Below are 21,588 nucleotides of genomic sequence, written 5' to 3'. Positions count from 1 at the left end.
AGGCACCATCTGCAAAGGATAGAGCAACTTTGGCAAGAGGACCATCTTAAAAAGAGCAATGCGACCGAGAAAAGAGATCGGAAAGTCCATCCACCGCTTGCAAAGCGCTCCAACCGCATCTAGTTTATCTAGCACATTTTTCCTATATACCACCCGAGGGTCCGCATGCAAAAACACTCCCAGGTATTTAAGCGTGCCCCCAGACCATTTTAATGGGAAAGAAGGGTCATGATGAGCCACACAGTGCGAGTGGACCGCCAAAGCTTCCGACTTTTCAAAATTAATACTCAGACCGGAAAACATGCCAAATTGTTGGATAATCTGAATTAGTGCAGGCACTCCCGTAATAACATCCCCCCAAAATATAAGCATATCATCAGCAAACAAATTGATCTTAAATTCTTGCGTCCCCAGATGTATACCCCGCAGTTTTGTAGTGTGCCTAATCTTAATCGCTAGAGGTTCAAGGGCCAATACGAACAGCATAGGAGAGAGCGGACATCCCTGACGCGTGCCTCGAGCTAGGGAAAAGGAGGAGGTGAGCGCCCCATTCACCAAGATCTGTGCAGTCGGCTGCTCATATAGTGAACGAACCCCGGCCAGAAAGCTCCCCATGATACCCATCTGTGGTAAAATCCAGAATAGATAATCCCAGAGAACTTTATCAAATGCCTTTTCCGCATCCAGGCTGACAATAAGGGCATTTTCCTGACCCTGGTGTCTCCGTAGCAGCGCCGGGTTCTGAAGCACAGATAGGGCTCGCAAAACATTAGCAGAAGAATACCGCCCTGGGACAAACCCGGCCTGGTCCGGGTGAACCAGACCGGGCAAGACCTTGCCAAGTCGTGCAGCCATAATGGCCGTGAAGAGCTTAATATCTTGATTCAACAGGGATATAGGCCGATAGGACCCCAGCTGGTCTTCCGCCCGTCCAGGTTTCGGTAATACAACAATATGAGCATGAGTAAGCCGATGTGGAGACAAACCCCCCTCACACATGGCCTGACATAAAGCCTGAAAGGGACCAATAATCCTCTCCCCCAGCAATTTGTAGTATTCGGGGCCCAGTCCATCCGGGCCAGGAGCTTTCGCAAGCTTTAAAGCCCGTATAGCTCTCTGGATCTCAATGCCCTGCACTGGAGCGTTAAGTGTATCTCTCTGGTCCTGGGACAGCTCAGGAAGGGGAAGGCCACGAAAAAACTCTGCTCTCTGCTCAGTGTCACAGCTCCCCCGATCATATAAAGCCTGATAAAACTGTACAAAGCTCTGTTGAATAGCCTCGGGCGAAGTTGCCTCAGAGCCATCAGGAGCCCAGATTTTAGGAATATGTTGCCTGCGGGCCCTGTGATTAACCAAGGAGGCCAACAACTTCCCCGCCTTGTTGCCCCACCTATGCAAACGGTATTTATACATCTGAATATCCCTTAGGGCCCTCTGCGCCAGCAAATCATTAATTTGACGTCGCAGCTCCATGTATTGACTCTTGAGGGCTATGGAACTCTTTCTATGCAGCTCCCCCCGCACCTGGCCCAACTGACGGGACAGATCCAGCAGTGCCTTATCCTGTACCTTCCGCTTATGGGAGGTGTAAGCTATAATTTTACCCCTTAGAACAGCTTTACTAGCCTCCCAGTATACCACCTCGGAAACATCAGAAGAGGAGTTATCGGCTAGATAAGAATCCCATTGGTTTACCAAGAAAGTTCGGAAATCTTTATCCTCATACAAAGTGGGATTCATTCTCCAGCCCGACAAGGTCCTCTGGGGCGCCTGGCGATCAAGAAGCTCCATCCAGACCATGTGATGATCGGAAAGTACTCCATCCTCAATCATCACTCTCCGGACTCCGGACAAAAGGGGTGGGGCAACTAGCAAATAATCCAATCTACTGTGAGCTTTATGCACTGGGGAGTAAAAAGTAAAATCAGATTCGTCTGGATGGAGCGTGCGCCAAAGGTCCACAAGGCCCAACTGCGAAGTAACAAAGTTGATCCCCTTGTGGTCCCCTTGAGGTAAACGAGGCCTGGGAGGCTTACAGTCAATTAGGGGGTCAGCAGTAATATTGAAATCCCCACCGAGCACCAGTTGGTACTCGGAAAAGGGAGCAAGGGCAGCAACTAAAACAGAGAAAAAACGATGAGAATACACATTAGGGGCATATATAGAGCAAAAAACGTATTTCGTTCCCTGAAACACCCCTGCCCAAATTACATACCGGCCCTCAGAGTCCGAAATCATTTTGTGCATAGTACAAGTATGTTTCTTATGGAAAAGCACAGCTACACCCCTCTGTCTGTTATTAAAGGAAGCAAAGACAAGCTCACCCACCCAATCCCTGCGGAGCTTAGCATGCTCAGACGCGTTGAGATGCGTCTCTTGAAGAAGCAAAACATCCACCTGTAGTTTCCTACAGTACTGAAGTACCTTACTACGCTTAACAGGAGAGTGCAACCCATCTACATTAAAGCTAGCAATCTTAACCCCAGACATAATAACCAGATATAACCAAAATACACAGAAAAGACCAAAGATCATACGGGACGGCAGCACCAGCCTCCCAGCCGAGCCGGCTCTCCGTCCACTCAAACAAAAAATCAGACTGAGCCAGATTCCTAGGATGCAACCCATACCCCAAACTACCCACCAACTCAACTGCCAACTTCTTCAAACAAACCCCCCCCTGCAATCAAAATGACCCACCCCCCTCCCCTCCAGCAACCCCACCGCCTCTTCCCCCATCCACACTGGCGACCACACCCCCATGCCACCAACACCCACCGCAATCAAACACAGATGCTCACACTCCCCCCGCACCCTCCCCCACCCCACCCCCCCCCACGCAACCCCAACCACAAGTACCGGTTGCAGCCATGACCAAACTAAAATAAAATAAAACAGTGGAGAGCAGAGGACAGGAAAACATCCCAGCCCCTGGACATAAAGGCCAAACACAGAGGGTCACAAAATATTAGGAGAGATCCAAGACAGCCAGCCCCGCACAACAAAACAAGGCAGCCAGCTCTCCTGGTCAGGTCAAAGAGGGAGTCAGAAAATAGTTATCAGATGTCCAATCCTGCTCAAAAGCTGGCTGAAAGGGGTAGGAGCATCCCCTCCCCAAGTATCTCGCCAGCAAACAGCCAAAGGCCCCCCAGCACGTATCCGGTGGCAGCGCAACTATGTCCAAACAAATAGGCTCCATCCAAAGGGCAGCAAAGCAGTCCAAACAGGCAAGAATATTCCTTGTCCTAGATGAATCCATGAGAAAGCATGGTAGGCCTGAAGGCTCACCCCCAAAGCAAAATTCTCCTAGTCCTCTGGCAGGGATGCCCCCTGAAGAACAAGCTCATTACTGAGCAGGGAGACTCTCAATGAAGCGCTTCAGCTCCTCTGCCTTAGATACCGTAAAGGTGCGGTTCTCATAGGTCAAGCGCACCTTAGCCGGGTAGAGAAAGGCAAATCGAATTCCTCTGGAAACCAGTTGAGAGCAGTAAGGCGTGAAGGTTCTTCTCAGCTCCGCCACTTTAGTAGAGAAATCCTGAAATATCAATAGCTTAGCGCCCTCGTATAGCAGATGTCGCGCCCTCTTAAACAGATCAAGTAAGCGGGCCTTAACAGCATAGTTGTGGAAGCGGGCCAGCACAGCTCGAGGTCTGTTATTACCATCCGAGTCACGTCGATGCCCCACACGGTGAACACGCTCCACTACCACAGGTCCCTCAACGTCCGGGAAGCCGAGCTCCTTGGGCAGCCAATGTTCAATCAAGTGCTTAAGCTCAGAATCTTGTACAGTCTCTGGTATTCCAATAAATCTAAGATTCTCCTGATCTTCCACTTTCTCCTCCAGCTGGGAAACCCGGGCCTCCAGAGAAGCAAGCCTGCCATCAGCTATTCCAGCCCTGTCTTCTTGAGCCGATAGGCGCTCCTCTACTTGTTGCAGTTGTGCAGCCTGCCCCACCAGGGTATCTTTAAGGTCATCCATAGAGGCATGCAGCTTGGCCAGTTTTTCATCAAGCAGCTGCGAAAGGTGCCTCATGGAGACCTGCATCACCTCGTCAGGGGAGTGGGCCGTAACGGTGTCAGTTTGGGTCTCCGCCATCTTGCTCGCCGGGCTCCCAGAGGACTTTGTCGGCCGCGCAACCTTAGGCGGCATACTCCGCCGCTGGAGAAGTCAAGTCGCGGTGGTACTCAACCCCCAGGCCGGTTCCCGGCGCCCAGCAACAACTGCGCCGTTAGGGGTCTGTCAAGGGCCGATTAAAAGCACCCCGGGAAGGAAGGAAGTCGGAGAAGTGCAAGGGAGACAGAGCGGATCTTAATGCTGAAGCTCACCAGCCAGCACGTGGTCTCCCGCCATCTTGTGCGCCGTGCTCCCCACTGCCTGTATCGGCCATGAAATCGCTGGCGGCATACTCCTCCACGGAGGCGTGCAAGCCGCGTTCTTCAGCCCTCCGCCGGTTCCCTGCGCCTAGCAACGGCCGCGCCGCATGTTTTAAAACTAATACCGGTCAGGAGTGCGCCGGGAGGGGAGGAAGTCAGGGGAAGCAGAGCGGAGCTCGGCGCTCAGACGTCCGCTCAGGAACCAGCCATCACGTGACCCGATGGTTTGTGTTTTCTTTTTCTCACGAATCACTGTGTTGTTATTTTTCTTTCTTAAAAAAAAAAATTTTTAACTTCTGTCCGTTCATCCGGTATAAGCCGCTCGGCCGCAGCCCGCGGGCTTCGACTTTGCGTCGGCCATATTTTTGTCTATGCCCCGGCCTGTTACCGGTTTCAAAAGGTGTAGCAAGTGCAAGTGCACGATCTCTCTTACGGACCCTCACGGACGCTGCCTCAAGTGCCTTGGGCTGACTCATCATCCTACCTCGTGCCTGCCTTGCCAAACACTTAAGCCTCGTGCTTTTAAGCGTTGTTGCATCCTGGTGGATAGCCTCTTCGAGATGGAGTCTGCTAATCCCTCAGCATCAAAGGTGTCTTCGGCATCGACTCCCGTCGAAACCTCTGCTTCTTTTTTTTTTTTTTTTTAGTTCAATAAATTTTTATTCAGTATTTTAAAAAATACAAGGAGCAATTCAAATACATAAAAGTAGTATAACATTTTGCATTAATATATAGTTATTTATAAAGGCCCATATTATTAAGAAAAGCTCAGAGTATTGGATTTGTTTGTGGTGATGTATGACAATAGAAAGTGAAATAGGACAAAGTAAAAATTGAAAGAGAGAGGAAAAAAGAAGAGAAAGAAAAAAAAAAACCACAAAAAAAACAAAAACAAAAAAACAACAAAAAAACCCCTCTGCTTCTACTGCTTCCACCTCGAGCCTTATCAGACCTTCGTCGTTTGGAGCGGCTCTTGCTTCGACGTCCTTGGCTGCGATATCTTCTCCTGTCTCCTCAGGTCAGATAGCTCAGCACTCGGTTCCGCCAGTGGTGATTAAAGTGTCGAAGCCTCTCAAGTCGAAACACTCTCACACCACTGTGCGGGACCCTTCAGCCAAGGCAGGTGGGCCGGTTTCAGATGCGGTACCCTCCTTGCCGGCTTCGTCCCAGACCTCTTTGGAGGAGCATATTATTAAGGTCCTCACTAACATGGGACCCACTCTGCTTACTCTTCTTCAACCTGGGCATGCAGAAGTCTCCCGCGAGGTCGAGCCGCCTGTGGCCCGGTCTGGTCCTCCACACTCGATGCAGGGAGCGGAGTCTCTCCGAGTGTCTGGTCGGGCTTCCAAGCACGAAAAGCATAGAATAGATTCTGTGCGAGTGCATTGACAGGATACCTCCCATTCTACAAAGGGTGTCCAGTCTTCGAGAGTGCTTCACGGCTCCTCCTCCACGCCTATAGAGCTTCGATCTTCGGCTTCCGAGGCGACCTCTGCTCGGTCCTCGAAATCCAGTTCGAGACACAGTTCTCGACATCACTCGAGGCCTACTTCGAGGCATTCTTCTAGACATCATTCCTCAAAGCCTCGATCCTCTCTGGCCTCGACAAGACCACCAACTCCTCGTTCCAAGTCTCCGATGCTGGCTCTCGAGGATATTCCGATGTCCAGTGCCTCGTCCAAGTCTCCAGGTTCCTTCCCAGGCTTCCGAGGCTTCTTCTTTGACTCCAGCTGCCTTGACATCCTCGAGTCCTTCTCGAGGCCGTGCAACTGCTGATCAGTTATCTTTCTCCTCCTTTTTGAGACAGATGGCTGTGGACTTGAGCGTTCCACTCGACACTGGCTCTAAATATTCTAAAGAATACCTTGAGGTCATGCACCTTCCTCAACCTCCGGCTGAATCTCTAAAGGTTCCACTACACAAGCTTCTCGATCAGACTTTTACTAGATGCATGGAGACTCCTTTTTCCATTCCAGCAGTTCCAGGAAAGTTGGATGCCAGATATAAAATGGTGCATCATAAAGGCAACTCCCAGTTGTCTCACCAATCCTTGCTTGTGGAATCCTCTTTAAAGAGATCCCATCCTTCCAGAGTTTATGCCACAGTTCCTCCTGACCGGGAGGGAAAGACCATGAATAAATTTGGACGTCGCATTTACCAGAATGCTATGATGTTTTCGAGGATCCTTAATTATAATTTTTATTTTATCACTTATTTTGAATTTCTTTTGTATCTTTTGCCAAAATTTTTGAATTACTTGGATGATAGCATGCATTTTGAATTTCAAGAAGTCATTGCTTCTTTTTCTCAGTTGTGTCTCCATCTTCTGCAATCATCTTATGATGCCTTTGAGTTCTCTGCCCGAGCAGCGGCTTGCTCTGTGGCCATGCGTCGTCTAGCCTGGCTTCGCACCATAGACATGGACTCTAATCTTCAGGACCGCCTGGCGAACATTCCTTGTGAGGGCAATGACCTTTTCAATGAGTCCCATCGAGGCAGCCACCAAAAAATTGTCTGACCATGCTAAATCCTTTGCCTCCATAGTCAGACCTAAACCTAAGCCAGCTCCTTCTCGGCCTACACGTCCTCCTGTTATCTATCAGAGGCGTTTTCCTCCAAAGCCGGCGCCTTACACTCGCCCTCCTTTGAAGAAACAGCCACCTCAGAAACAACAAAAGCCTCAACCTTCTGTTCCACCTAAGGCTTCTTAGCCTTTTTGACTGGTTACACCAGAGCATAACATCCATCGTTCCGTCTCTGACTCCTTTTCCCCCTATAGGAGGTCGTCTCCATCTTTTTTACAACAGATGGACGGTCATCACATCTGACCTCTGGGTACTTTCCATCATAAGGGAAGGATACTTTCTTCATTTCACTCAAGTTCCACCAGAGCTTCCTCCAAGAGAGTATCCTTCCAGTCCATTCCAGACCGCCCTTCTTCTTCAGGAAGCTCAAGCTCTGCTTCATCTCCATGCCATCGAACCAGTTCCTTTGGAACAACAGGGCAGGGGTTTTTACTCCTGTTATTTCCTTGTTCCGAAGAAGACGGGCGATCTGCGACCCATTCTGGATCTCAGGGCTCTCAACAAATTTTTGGTCAAAGAAAATGTTGTCCCTGGCATCTCTATCCCCTTCTCGAGCAGAACGACTGGTTATGCTCTCTGGATCTCAAGGAGGCCTACACTCATATTCCCATCCATCCGGCCTCCCGTCAATATCTCAGATTTCGTGTGGGGAATCTTCATTTTCAATACAGAGTTCTACCCTTCGGCCTGGCCTCGTCTCCCACAGTGTTCACAAGTGCCTGGTAGTGGTAGCCGCAGCTCTAAGGAATCATGGTCTCCAGGTTTTTCCGTACCTAGACGACTGGCTCATCAAAGATTCCACATGTCAAGGGGTTATTGTAGCGACCCAACGGACTACCTAGTTCCTACAAAGTTTGGGATTCAAAATCAACTTTTCCAAATCTCAATTTCAACCCTCTCAGAATCTACAATTCATTGGAGCTGTTCTGGACACTGTCCAACTCAGAGCATTCCTTCCGCAACAACGCTTGGAAGCTTTTCTTCAACTCTGTCACACTGTGTCTTCCCGCTCTTCCATCTCAGCGAGACACATGATGGTGCTTCTGGGTCACATGGCCTCCACAGTACACATGACTCCTTTTGCCAGACTTCACCTCAGAATTCCTTAATGGAGCCTGGCCTCTCAGTGGATGCAGGCTTGCGATCCTCTTTCTCGACATATTACAGTCACTCCTTCCTTGAAGAAGTCTCTCCGTTGGTGGATGCTCTCTTCCAATCTTTCCAGAGGCTTGCTTTTTCAAATGCCCCTTCATCAGAAAGTCCTTACGACAGACTTTTCCACCTACGCTTGGGGCGCTCATCTCGATGGTCTCCGTACTCAAGGCCTCTGGACCACTACGGATCGTCAGTGTCATATCAATTAATTGGAACTCAGAGCAATCCTCAAAGCTCTCCATGATTTTTATCATCTCCTTCACATCCTTAGGATGGAGACTGTAGGAAGCGCCTGGACCCTATTCAGGCAGGAAGCACAAAGAATGTACGTCCCCAGTTTCAGGAAAGGCGGCAAGAACAATCGGTCAAAGGACCCGGTTTGGATCTCAACAGAAGTAAAGAGGGCAATAAATGACAAAAAAGTATCCTTCCGGAGATGGAAAAAGGACCCAACGGAGGAAAATCTCCAGGCGCACAAGAAATGCCAAAAGGAATGCCACCGAGAGGTTAGAAAAGCAAAAGGGAAATATGAAGAGGGGCTGGCCAGGGAGACGAAAAACTTCAAGGCATTCTTCAGTTACGTAAAGGGGAAGCGACCAGCGAGAGAAGAGGTGGGGCCGTTGGACGATGGGGATAGGAAGGGAGTGATTAAGGAGGATAAAGAGGTAGCTGAGAGGTTGAACACGTTCTTCTCATCGGTTTTCACGAGAGAAGACACATCTAATATACCGGACTCAGAGGAGCTCATGAGTGGAGAACAGGCTGAAAAATTGGAACACATAGAGGTAAGTAAGGAGGATGTCCTCAAACAGATAGACAGGTTAAAGTGCGGCAAATCGCCGGGCCCAGACGGGATCCACCCAAGGGTTCTAAAGGAACTAAGACAAGAAATAGCGGGCACAATCCAGCATGTTTGCAACCTATCCTTGAAAACTGGAGAGGTACCAGAGGACTGGAAATTGGCGAATGTCACACCTATCTTCAAGAAGGGATCGAGGGGTGACCCCGGGAACTACAGGCCGGTGAGCCTGACTTCAATTATAGGGAAGATGGTGGAAGCTATGATCAAGGACAGTATTTGCGAGCACATCGAGGGAAATGGCCTACTGAGAACAAGCCAGCATGGATTCTGTAAGGGAAGGTCATGCTTAACGAACCTTCTGTACTTCTTTGAGGGAATAAGCAGTCGGGTGGACAATGGGGAACCTATAGACATCATTTACCTCGATTTTCAAAAGGCTTTCGACAAGGTGCCACATGAAAGGCTGCTTAGGAAGCTGTGGAACCACGGGGTGGGAGGGGATGTGCACAGATGGATCGAGCACTGGTTGTCGGGTAGACTGCAGAGGGTCGGAGTAAAGGGACAATATTCTGACTGGCGGGGAGTCACAAGCGGTGTGCCACAGGGATCGGTGCTGGGGCCGTTACTCTTCAACATATTTATCAATGACCTGGAAAAGGAGGCAAAGTGCGAGGTTATAAAATTTGCAGACGATACTAAACTGTGCGGCAGAGTTAGGTCCAGGGAGGAGTGTGAGGACCTACAAAGGGACCTGGACAAACTGGAAGACTGGGCAAACAAATGGCAAATGTGCTTTAACGTGGAAAAATGCAAGGTCATGCATATAGGGAAAAAGAACCCATTGTTCAACTACAAATTGGGGGGGGCATTGTTGGGAGACAGCAGTCTTGAGAGAGACTTGGGTGTGATGGTGGATGAATCACTGAAGCCATCTGCACAGTGCGCAGCAGCCTCGAAAAAAGCCAACAGGATGCTGGGCATCATAAAGAGGGGCATAACAACCAGGACGCGGGAAGTCATCATGCCATTGTATCGAGCGATGGTGCGTCCGCATCTGGAATACTGCGTTCAATATTGGTCGCCGTACCTCAAGAAGGACATGGCGGTACTTGAGCCAGCTGCATTGCTACCACTAGGGGGTGGAATATTTTCAGTCGCTAAGGACAGGTATGTTCCCTGGAGTCCTGCAGAACTTGCCTGTCCCTCACAATTGAAAAATGTGACAGTAAAACAGCACCCTCTATTGGTGAGACTGTGGGTGGAGGACTCCTGCTCAGCTTAGAGGGAACAGTGGGCCTGGGACTCTTCTCTCTGGAAAAAAGGAGGCTCAGGGGAGATATGATAGAGACCTTCAAGATCATGAGGGGCATAGAGAGGGTGGATAGGGACAGATTCTTCAGGCTGAAGGAGACAACAGGTACGAGGGGGCATTCGGAGAAACTGAAGGGAGATAGGTTCAAAACAAATGCAAGGAAGTTTTTTTTCACGCAAAGGGTCGTGGACACTTGGAATGCGCTACCGGAGGAAGTGATCAGGCAGAGTACGGTACAGGGATTCAAACAGGGATTGGACGAATTCCTGAGGGATAAAGGGATCGTGGGATACTGAGGGAGGAGCTGGGATGTAACACAAGTATAGAAAGCTAATAAGTATAGAAACCCAACCAGGTCGTGCATGCGCAAGACCAGAGGGTTAGGACTTCGATGGGAAGATGGGACTTCAATGGGAAGCCAAGGTGGCAGGGGAGCCCCTCCTGGTGATTCAGACAGGTCGTGACCTGTTTGGGCCGCCGCGGGAGCGGACTGCCGGGCAGGATGGACCTATGGTCTGACCCGGCGGAGGCACTGCTTATGTTCTTATGTTCTTATGTTCACAACACAGTAGTCCTCGTCCGCACGGACAACCAAGTCGCCATGTATTATGTCAACAAACAGGGAGGATCGGGATCTGCCTCCCTCTGTCAAGAAGCTCTGGAGGTTTGGGACTGGGCAATCCGTCACAACATCTTCCTCAAAGCTGTCTACATTCAAGGGGCTCAGAATTGCTTGGCGGACAATTTGAGCCGTATCCTGCAACCTCACGAATAGACTCTCCATTCCTCGTCTCTTCATCACATTTTTTTCACAGTGGGGAACAAACACCTCAGATAGACCTCTTTGCAGCTCCCCACAACTTCAAACTGCCTCGATTCTGCTCCCGGATACTCTCTCCTCACCGCCTCGAAGCAGATGCGTTTCTTCTGGAATGGATGAATCTGTTCCTCTACACATTCCCTCTCATTCTCAAGACTGTGTATAAAATTGAAGAACGATCATGCCACCATGATTCTAATTGCTCCTTGGTGGCCGAGACAACTATGGTACTCCTTTCTACTTCAACTCACCAGCAGGGAGCCATACCTTCTACCAGTTTTTCCTTCTCTGCTTACACAAAGTCAAGGATCTCTGCTTCATCCCAACCTGCAGTCTCTACACCTGACAGCTTGGTACCTCTCAACATAACTCCTCTCCAGTTTTCTCAATCTGTTTGGAATATCTTAGAAGCTTCTAGGAAGCCTACCACTAGACAATGCTATCACCAAAAATGGACTAGATTTTCTAGATGGTGTTTTTCTCATCATAAGGAACCTCAGCATTCCTCCTCATCATCTGTTTTAGATTATCTTTTGCACCTATCCAACTCTGGCCTCAAGTCTACATCCATACGAGTCCATCTCAGTGCAATTGCAGCTTTTCATCAGCCTATTGAAGGGAAACCCCTCTCTGCTCATCCGGTGGTTTCCAGGTTCATGAAAGAACTTTTCAATGTTAAACCTCCTCTCAAACTGCCTCCTGTGGTTTGGGACCTCAATGTTGTCCTTTCTCAACTCATGAAGCCTTCTTCTGAACCAATTGACAAGGCTCATCTGAAGTATCTCACTTGGAAAGTGGTCTTTCTCATTGCTCTCACTTCTGCTAGACGAGTCAGTGAGCTGCAAGCTTTGGTTACTGACCCATCATTCACGGTGTTCCATCATGACAAGGTGGTTCTTTGAACTCATCCGAAATTCCTACCTAAAGTGGTTTCAGAATTTCATCTCAACCAATCCATCGTCTTTCCAGTGTTTTTTTCCAAAGCCTCGTTCTCACCCTAGAAAATCAGCTCTTCATACTCTGGACTGTAAACGTGCTTTGGCCTTCTACTTGGAACGCACCAAACATCACATGTCTGATCCTCAACTTTTTGTCTCTTTCAATCCAAACAAGTTGGGACATCCAATTTCTAAACGCACCATCTCCAATTGGATGGCGGCTTGTATCTCTTTCTTTTATGCCCAGGCTGGATTACCACTTCACAGTAAAGTCACAACCCATAAAGTCAGGGCAATGGCAGCTTCTGTAGCTTTCCTCAGATCTACACCTATTGAGGAGATTTGTAAAGCTGCTACTTGGTCCTTGGTTCATACCTTTACTTCTCACTATTGTCTGGATACTTTCTCCAGAAGGGATGGACAGTTTGGCCTAACAGTATTACAAAATTTATTCTCCTAAGTTGCCAACACTCCCACCATCCCATTTTGTTAGCTTGGAGGTCACCCCTATGTGAGAATACCTGCCTGCTTGTCCTGGGATAAAGCACAGTTATTTACCGTAACAGGTGTTATCCAGGAACAGCAGGCAGTTATTCTCACAACCCACCCACCTCCCCTGGTTGGCTTCTCTGCTAGCTATCTGAACTGAGGAGACGTGCCCTGTGCACTGGGTGGGAAGGCACTCGCGCATGCGTGGTGCGGGCGACTCGAAACTTCTAGTTTCTTCAAGCAAGTCTGCTTGTGAGGCGTCCGCATTGAGGCTCCGTCGGATGACGTCACCCATATGTGAGACTAGCTGCCTGCTGTCCCTGGATAACACCTGTTACGGTAAGTAACTGTGCTTTCTCTCTCATAGGGGCCATGAGTTGCATTTGGCTGTCCTTAATTTTCTCCCCTAGGCAGAAACAGGAAATTGTGTCAGAGGAGAAGCCTTGGAGCAGCTGCATGCAACTCGCGAGGACGGCTGCCGCATCATGGTCCCTCTGAGAGAGAAAACTGATTTTGAAAAATGCCCACTAAAGTGAAGAGAAAGGAGAAAGATAGCCCGATGAGGGGAAGAAATGCCTGGACCACATGGCCTCCTGGAGCTGAGAGGCACAGAGCAACTGCCTTGTTTCCCTCTCCTATCTCCAATCGTGGATGGGAGACATACAGCGCTGGCACCACATACCACCTGACAATGGTATGCATACCCCCTGGGATAGATGTATTACAGGTTGAAAACCTCTGGGCTAGATCACTGTTAACTTCAAGTGTTCCTAGATGGGGGCTGTCCTGAGCAGTAGGAGGTTTGGAGGAATCAGGTGTTGTGGGAGGGAGTCAGGTCTGGATGGGAAGTTATGGGCATGTATGGGGAGAATTGGCAGGAGCGTGTATTGGGAGATTGAGGCTGGAGCATGTATGGGGAGAATTGGCAGGAGCACAGGGCACTTTTTAAAATATTCATCCAGGTCCTGCATAACTATATATTAGTTGGACCCACATAAGTTCCAGTGGCCAGAACAGGCCTGGCACTGAATATCTGGGGAAAATTTAGCTGGTGATAGTCAGTATTTAAAAAACACACTGACCATTGTCAGTTGAATATTGGTTTGAATTATATTATCCTCATATCTCTCAATAAATAGAACAAAAACAGCAATATAATCTGAAGAGACAGAAATTTTAAGAAAAGTCATGGGTCTGACCACATAATAGAACTAAAACTAATGCATATTTCTGAAGTTTAAACATATATATATATATTTTATGTTTAGATAATGCAATTAAAAATCAGGGAACTAACATCTTTTTCAACAACTATTCTGCCACCTACTGCTGAAGATATTCTGTGTAATGTTCCCTGGCTTGAAAAAGCAGAAGATCACATTAATTATATCAAGGTAATTCTTCAATTATGTACTTTTTCATGATACAGTTATCCTATAGAAAACATAAGAACATAGAACATAAGAACATATTCAGCTACTAGCAATCAGTATTTTGCTGTCTGCTGCTGCTGCTAAAACCAGAAATTCAATACCAGGCCATGTCATAAGAACATAAGAATAGCAATAGAGGGTCAGACCAATGGTGCATCTAGCCCAGAATCCTGTTTCTACAGTGGCCAATCCAGGTCATAAGAAACTGGCAAAACCCCAAATAATAGCAACATTTCATGCTACCGATCTCATGGCAAGCAGTGGCTTCCTCGTCCAGGAACCAGCATTGAAATTCAAGGTGTGCTGTTTAAGTGAGATATTCAGCACATAAATATAGGACCGATCAGCCAGTTAAGTGCTGAATATCAGTGCTTAACCAGCCAAGTGTTGACTCTGCTCCTGGAATGCCCCCCAAATAGCCAGTTAATTTCAGTGGCATTAACCAATGCCCACACAGTTAATGGACAAGTAGGCTGCTTAAAGTCCTATATGGGTACAGCACAGAATATTGGCTATACCTGTATAAATTCTTGGTATTCCTGCTAACCAGGATATTCAGTGACATTACCTGGCATTGAATATCCAAGCCTAATTTGGCCAGTGACTGAATATCATGTATGTAACAACTCATGGCACTGAGACCTACCACTGTGAGTGTTTATACATAGTGCAGGTATAAGTACTCTGAGGAAAAGCAGGAGAGTAAATCCTCAAATCTTGGTGATGTCATCTGATGTGTGCGCCTTCCTAACTGTCAAAACATTGTGGGAACAGGGCAGTTTTTATTTTTCCATGGATCTGAGAAGATGCATTTTGTTTTTTTTACTCGTGGTGAGTTTTTCTTGGTTTTCTATGTAGTCATTTGAAATACATGCACTATATTATGGGTTCATGTGTTTCCAAATGACTAGTTTGTTTAATTCATCATTTGTGCTGTGGGCTTTCTGCAACCTTGGTTGTAGCAGCCCTAGTAATCAGAGCTACATCTGGTTGACTGTTTAAGATTTGAACTATCTATACTTTTGGCGATAGGGAGTATCTGGCAGTTTTACTGCTGGCACCAGTAAAACTGCCAGATACTCAGCCCTTGGATTCTTTACAGGGGTTGTGTAGTAGCAGTAACAAACAAACGCCAGAAAAGAACAAGACCTGTGTTCCACATGAAAATAAGGAACTTCAAAATTCCAAAACAAAGTGGAACTGTAGTTTCTGGATATCAAGAAACATAGAAACACGATGGCAGATAAAGGCCAAATGGCCCATCCAGTCTTCCCATCCACAGTAACCATTATCTCTTCCTCTCTCTAATAGACCCATATGCCTATTCCAAGCTTTATTGAATTCAGACACAGTTTCTGTCTCCACTACCTGTTCCAGGATACTGTTCTATGCATCTACCATCCTTTCTGTGAAAGGTATTTCCTTAGATTACTCCTGAGCCTAACACCTCTTAATTTCATCCTAAGCCCTCTCATTCTAGAACTTCTTTTCAAATGAAAGACACTCAACTTATGCACATTAATGCCATGTAGGTATTTAAAAGTGTCTATCATATCTCCCCTCTCCTGCCTTTCCTCCAAAGTATACATATTGAGATATTTAAGTCTGTCCCCATATGCCTTATGATGAAGAGAACGCACAGTTTTAGTAGCCTTCCTCTGGACCGACTCCATCCTTTTTATATCTTTTTGAGGGTGCGGTCTTCAGAATTGTACACAATATTCTAAATGAGGTCTCACCAGAATCTTATTCAGGGGCATCAATGCCTCCTTTTTCCTACTGGCCTTACCTATGCACCCTATCATCCTTCTGTCTTTCACTGTCACCTTTTCAACCTGTTTGGCCACCTTAAGATATATACAATCACACCCAAGCCCCGCTCTTCTGTCGTGCACATAAGTTCTTCATTCCCTAAATTGTTCTTCACCCCCTAAACGGGTTTTTGCAGCCAAATTTCAGACCATTCTTCAAGATTTGCTAGGTCTTTCTTCATGTTATTCACACCATCTGGGGTGTGCCCTCTATTGCAGATTTTGATATCATCTACAGAGGCAAATCTTACCTGACAGCCCTTCAGCAATGTCGCTTATGATAATAATAATAACTTTATTCTTCTGTACCACCACAGTCGAATGGTTTCTAAGCGGTTCACATCGAAGAAGGCTGGACAATCAGTGAATTACAGAATGCAAGAAGTGAGGGTACAACTTATTACATAAGAAATAGATAAAAGGAAAATATGACTCTTAAGTATGTAGTATAGATCTCTTGTATGCAACCCAAGGAATAAAGCTGGACAATCTGCGAATTTTAGAATAGAGCTGGACAATAAGGCGAATTGCAGAATGAAGCGAATGACAGAATAAAGCGGATTACAGAATAAAGCGAAATACTGGATAAAGCGAATTACAGAATAAAACAATGTTAAAATGAACAAGCCCAAGAACAGAACCTTGAGGCATACCACTGGTAACATCCCTTTCCTTAGAGTGATCTCCATTGACCACTACTCTCTGTTGTCTTCCACTTAACCAGTTCCTGACCCAGCCCATCACTATGGGGCCCATCCCAAGGGCACTTAGTTTATTTATTAGATGTTTGTGTGGAACACTGTCAAAGGCTTTGCTAAACTCTAAATACACCATATCTAGCACATTCCCTCTATCCAATTCTCTGGTCACCCAGTCAAAGAAATTGATCAGATTTGTCTGACAAGACCTACTTCTAGTGAATCCATGTTGCCTCCAGTCCTGTAATCCACTGGATTCCAGAAACTTCACCATTCTCAGTTTTAAAAGTGTTTCCAATAATTTTCTTACCACAGAAGTCAGACTTACTGGCCTGCAATTCCCTATTTCTTCCTTACTTCTACTTTTGTGTAGAGGGACCACATCTTCCCTTCTCCAGTCCTTCAGTACCACTCCTGACTTTAAAGAAGCATTGAAAACGTCAGTCAGCGGAGCCACCAGAACTTCCCTAAGCTCCTTCAGCATCCTCAGATATACACCATCTGGCCTCATTGCTTTGTCTACCTTTAATTTAGCTAACTCCTCAAGGACACAACCCTCTGAAAAATCGATCAGGGTCTACCATATTAAAATCACCTATTAGTAAAACATCCCCTTTTTTGTTATATTCTGAATGTCTGCTATTATATCTCAGTCCACTTCTTTCATCTGTGAAGGAGGCCTGTATATCACACCAATGTAAATATATGTACCATTTCCTCTTGCTAAATTGATCCACAGTGCCTCTTCCTTGCCCTGCTTTAATAAGGCTTTAATATGATCTTTAACATATAATGCTATTCCCCCTCCTTTTCTTCCTACCATGTCTTTTCTGAACAGATTATAGCCTGGTATAACTACATTCCTGTCATGGTTCTTTTCACGTCTCCATGATCATCACTATATCCATCACAGCTTCTAGATCCAGAATCTTGTTTCCCATACTTCGAGCATTAGTATATACTACTTTCCAGACATTGCCCCCTTTTCCCATCCTTGAAGAGGTATTCGGTGATTTACTTACCCAAGGGTTTATACTCACCTTTAGGGCTTTGATCACTTTGCCCCATGACTTCTATTTTAAAGCCCTCTTCAACAGATTATCCAGCCTGCTGCCGAAAACCCCTCTTCCCTTCTTTGATAGATGTATACCATCTCTGCTCAGCAGCCCTTGGAAAATCATTCCATGGTCCAGGAAGCCAAAATGCTTTCGACAACACCATCCATGTAGCCACACTTTCATCTCCAGGATGCAAGCTTCTCTGACCTGGACCTTACCCTCAACAAGGAGGATGGATGAGAATACCATCTGCACACCTGACCTTCTCTTCCAGAGCCACAGTCACTTTTGATACGTTCGCAATCATGTTCGCAGTATGTTGATACAGTCATTTTTGATATGTCATTATCCCAGGACAAGCAGGCAGTATATTCTCACTTGTGGGTGACGTCATCCATGGAGCCCTGGTACAGATAGGTTGATTTTAGGTTCAAATAATTTTTATTGATGCAAACGACTGCAAAAACAATACAAGAGCACACAAATGGTGCACATTATAAACGATGATGCATCATATACAATAATATAACAAGCATGTACAGAAGAAGAGTAACAGCAACAAAACTTCCCCCCCCCTCTAATCTACATAGGGCGTGCAAGGCCAGGGGGGCGGAAAGGCACTCCGAGGCCCTGGACTCTGATGAGCCCCGAAGATGCCACCCCCCCCCCACCTAACTCCACAGATCATTCCGGTGATGAAGTGCCAGAACCTTTCAATACCCCCCACCTCCCCTCCCCAATCCCCCCATACCCCCCCAATGGTACTCTCCACCCCACCCCACCATTGCTCCCCATTGCTCTCTCAGCCCTACAAACTGAGCGTCCAGATTAGGACACCCATCTTAAAACCTCACTGCGTCCCTTTGGATATAAGGACTGCAGATATGGCTCCCAAATATTCAAAAACAGCATCTTTCTTTTCCTAGCCCCTCCGGCATCTTGCGCCTCCCAGGTGGCCAACTGATGCAACTAGTTCCGCCAATGCCAAAACGCCGGAGGGTCAGGGACCGTCCAGCACTGAAGAATACATTTCCTGGCCAGTAAGCTCATCTTCTTATATTTTTAGCTATTGCCCTTCCCTTCACAAATCCCACCTGAGCTTTGTGGATAAGGGAGGGAAGCACAGCAGCCATCCGATTTGCCATGATTTTCGCTAACAGTTTAACCTCCGCATTCAATAAGGAAATAGGACGATATGAGCCTGCTTTTATGGGGTCTTTATTCGGTTTAGGCAACACCAAGATGCATGCCGGGTTCATACCCTCTGGTAAAGCCTCTAAAATAGTGAAAAAATATGTCTTCGATCTCCGGGTCGGTTGTAACTTCCCCCCCTGCTCGTTCCTCAGGGCCTGAACCCTATGTGGGCCCGTCCTGGTAGAAACCAGTCGGGCCAAGAGTTCCCCCCCTTATTCCCATATCTATAAAGCTGGTACTTATAGTAGGTGAGGGATTTGCGCACCCATGATTTAGTAGAGAATTGAGGGCCACTTGATATTCCATCAACTCCAATTTCCCTATCTCGAGCTTTTTTAATGTGACTACTATAACTAAGGGTATCCCCCTCAACACCGACTTCGCAGCTTCCCAAAATAAGATGGGGACCCCTTCCGCGTGAGCATTATGCTGTTTGTAGTCTTTCCACGTACCCAACAACCGTATCCTATAATTTGGATTCCCATACAATGCAAGTGGAAACACCCAGCACCACCTCCCTGGAGGCCCCCCTCCTTCCTGTCATGTCACATGAACCCAGGCATGATCAGAGATTGTATATGGACCTATATTTGCCCGCTCCAGCTTCCAAAACACCGGTTCTATCACCCAAATATAGTCTATGCGGGACTGCGTACCATGCGCCTGGGACATATGGGTATAATCCCTCTCAGTGCCATGCAGCACCCTCCATGGGTCGATTAACTCCAGGTTATCACTAAATTTTTGGTGCTCCCTCTCCCCTGCCCAATGTAGAGCTCCTCCCGGCCCCGTGCAATCTAAACTGGAATCACGAACTGCATTAAAATCTCCCCCAACAATCAGGGAGACCTGGGCGAAGGACAACAACAAGCGGGTCAATTTAGCATAGAATGCCGGGTCATTTTCAATAGGAGCATAGACAAAGCAAAATACCATGTCCTGTTGCGTGATCACCCCTCGACAGAGCACATGTCTGTCTTCCTCATCCGTAGCCAAAATTTGTAAATTGCCTATGAGGCCCTTATGGAACAGAATCGCAACCTTTGAAACCTCACAAATGGACGCTCAATTCACCAACTCTCCATCATATTTTTTCTCAGTGGGGGACTTCTCAAATAGATCTTTTTGCATCTTCCCACAACAACAAACTGCCCCAGTTCTGCTTCAGACTCTACTGTCCTCATTGCCTGGAGGCAGATGCTTTTCTCTTGGAATGGGATGAGCAAATTCCTCTAATTCCTCCATTTCCTCTTATTCTGAAGACACTTGTCAAACTCAAACAGGAACATACTACCATGATTCTGATAGCTCCTCGGTGACCCAGACAACCTTTGTTTTCCCTTCTACTTCAACTCAGCAACAGGGAACCACTTCTTCTACCAATATTTCCATCTCTGCTTACACACAGTCAAAGTTATCTTCTTCATCTCAACCTGCAGTCTCTACATTGCATTGATGTCTTCTATCCCACCAATACCTTTCAGTTCTAGTGGTTTACAACAAGAAATTAGCCTGGGCATTCCTAGGGAGATTACAAGGTTGATATCTATAGCATGTGTCAGGATTTGGGAATAGTCGATAAGGTTTAGTTAGATCATGTGACAAATTACTTGAATAGTATGGTTTTCAGTTCTTTCCTGAATGTTTTCATCTGACAGCCTGGTTCCTCTCGGTATAACTTCACACCTTCAGTTTTCTCAACCTGTTGGAGACATTTTAGATGCTTCCAGAAAACCTGCCACAAGACATTGTTATAACCATAAGTGGACTAGATTTTCTGCATGGTGCGAGCCTCAGTCTATTTCCTTGTCTTCAGTTCTGGATTATCTATTTCATTTATCTCAATCTGGCCTCAAATCCAACTCTGTTTGAGTCCATCTCAGTGCAATTGCTGCTTTTCAACAACCACTGGAGGGAAAACCTCTATCTGCTCATCCTGTGGTTTCCAGATTTATGAAAGGACTTTTCAATGTCAAACCACCTCTCGAACCACCTCCAGTGGTTTGAGATATCAATGAAGCCTCTATTTGAACCAATGTATTTTTACATTTTGATGTAGGATAGGATTGTTTAATATGTTTTATGCAATCTGATTTTATATGTATGTAGTTGTTATAGTGTTGGTCTTGATGCATTTTGTATGACAAATGTTACGTTTTATTTTGTATGTTAACATGTACATAAGAACATAAGAATAGCCTTACTGGGTCAGACCAATGGTCCTTCAAGCCCAGTAGCCCGTAATCATAGTGGCCAATCAAGGTCACTAATACCTGGCCAAAACTCAAGGAGTAGCAATATTCCATACTACCGGTACAGGGCAACGAATGGCTTCCCCTATGTCTTTCTCAATAACAGACTATGGACTTTTGCTCCAGGAACCTTTCTTAAAACTATCCGCTCTTACCACATCCTCTGGCAATGCGTTCCAGAGCTTACCATATTTTTTGCTCCATAAGATGCACTTTTTTCTGAAGATACCTTTTTTTTAAACACCCCACCCCTACCCCGTTGTACCTTTTTAAATACCCACACCCAATACTGCTATCACTAGCATTGGTGAGCACCCGGTTGTCTTCTTGGCTTCCCCCACAGTGTCCTTCGGATTCTCCCCTTTAAAACTAACTAGGCTTGTGATGGGTGGGACCTTACTTCCAAGCTTGCTTCCCAGCAAGAGAGGTCGTCTTCCACACTGTCACCACCGCTGAGCTAACACGGCAGCCTGCAGAGTGAACCTAGCATGCTGCCATTGGCCTCCAAAGCACATTGCCTCTGCCGCAATCCTGCCCCTAACTTTAGAGAATGACCTCTCAACAGAAAGGAAGAGCTGTGTCTCCCCCGATCTCCTGCCCCAGGTAGCGAGCAAGAAAGAGCAACTGCTGGGGAGGCAATGAGAGCCTGCCAACTCTGGAGCATGCA

The 21,588-nt window shown here is 46.8% G+C and overlaps 1 protein-coding gene across 12 annotated transcripts in view; it reads left to right on the top strand.

The window, feature by feature from the left end:
• Nucleotides 1-21,588, top strand: part of LOC117350768 (sodium/hydrogen exchanger 10-like) — a 753,575-nt gene that overhangs the window by 534,383 nt on the left and 197,604 nt on the right. For 10 of the 12 annotated variants that reach the window (XM_033925346.1, XM_033925349.1, XM_033925350.1 and 7 more), the window contains one exon: nt 13,744-13,869. The exons of the other annotated variants lie outside the window; for them this stretch is intronic. In XM_033925346.1, the coding sequence (XP_033781237.1) occupies nt 13,744-13,869 (126 nt within the window). The remainder of the gene's footprint in view (nt 1-13,743; nt 13,870-21,588) is intronic. 12 annotated transcript variants of the gene reach the window in all.

The sequence above is a fragment of the Geotrypetes seraphini genome, chromosome 16, assembly GCF_902459505.1.
Source record: "Geotrypetes seraphini chromosome 16, aGeoSer1.1, whole genome shotgun sequence".
NCBI lineage: Eukaryota > Metazoa > Chordata > Amphibia > Gymnophiona > Dermophiidae > Geotrypetes > Geotrypetes seraphini.
The sequence above is the reverse complement of the archived record's forward strand: the minus strand, read 5'-3'. Positions and strand labels throughout refer to the sequence as shown.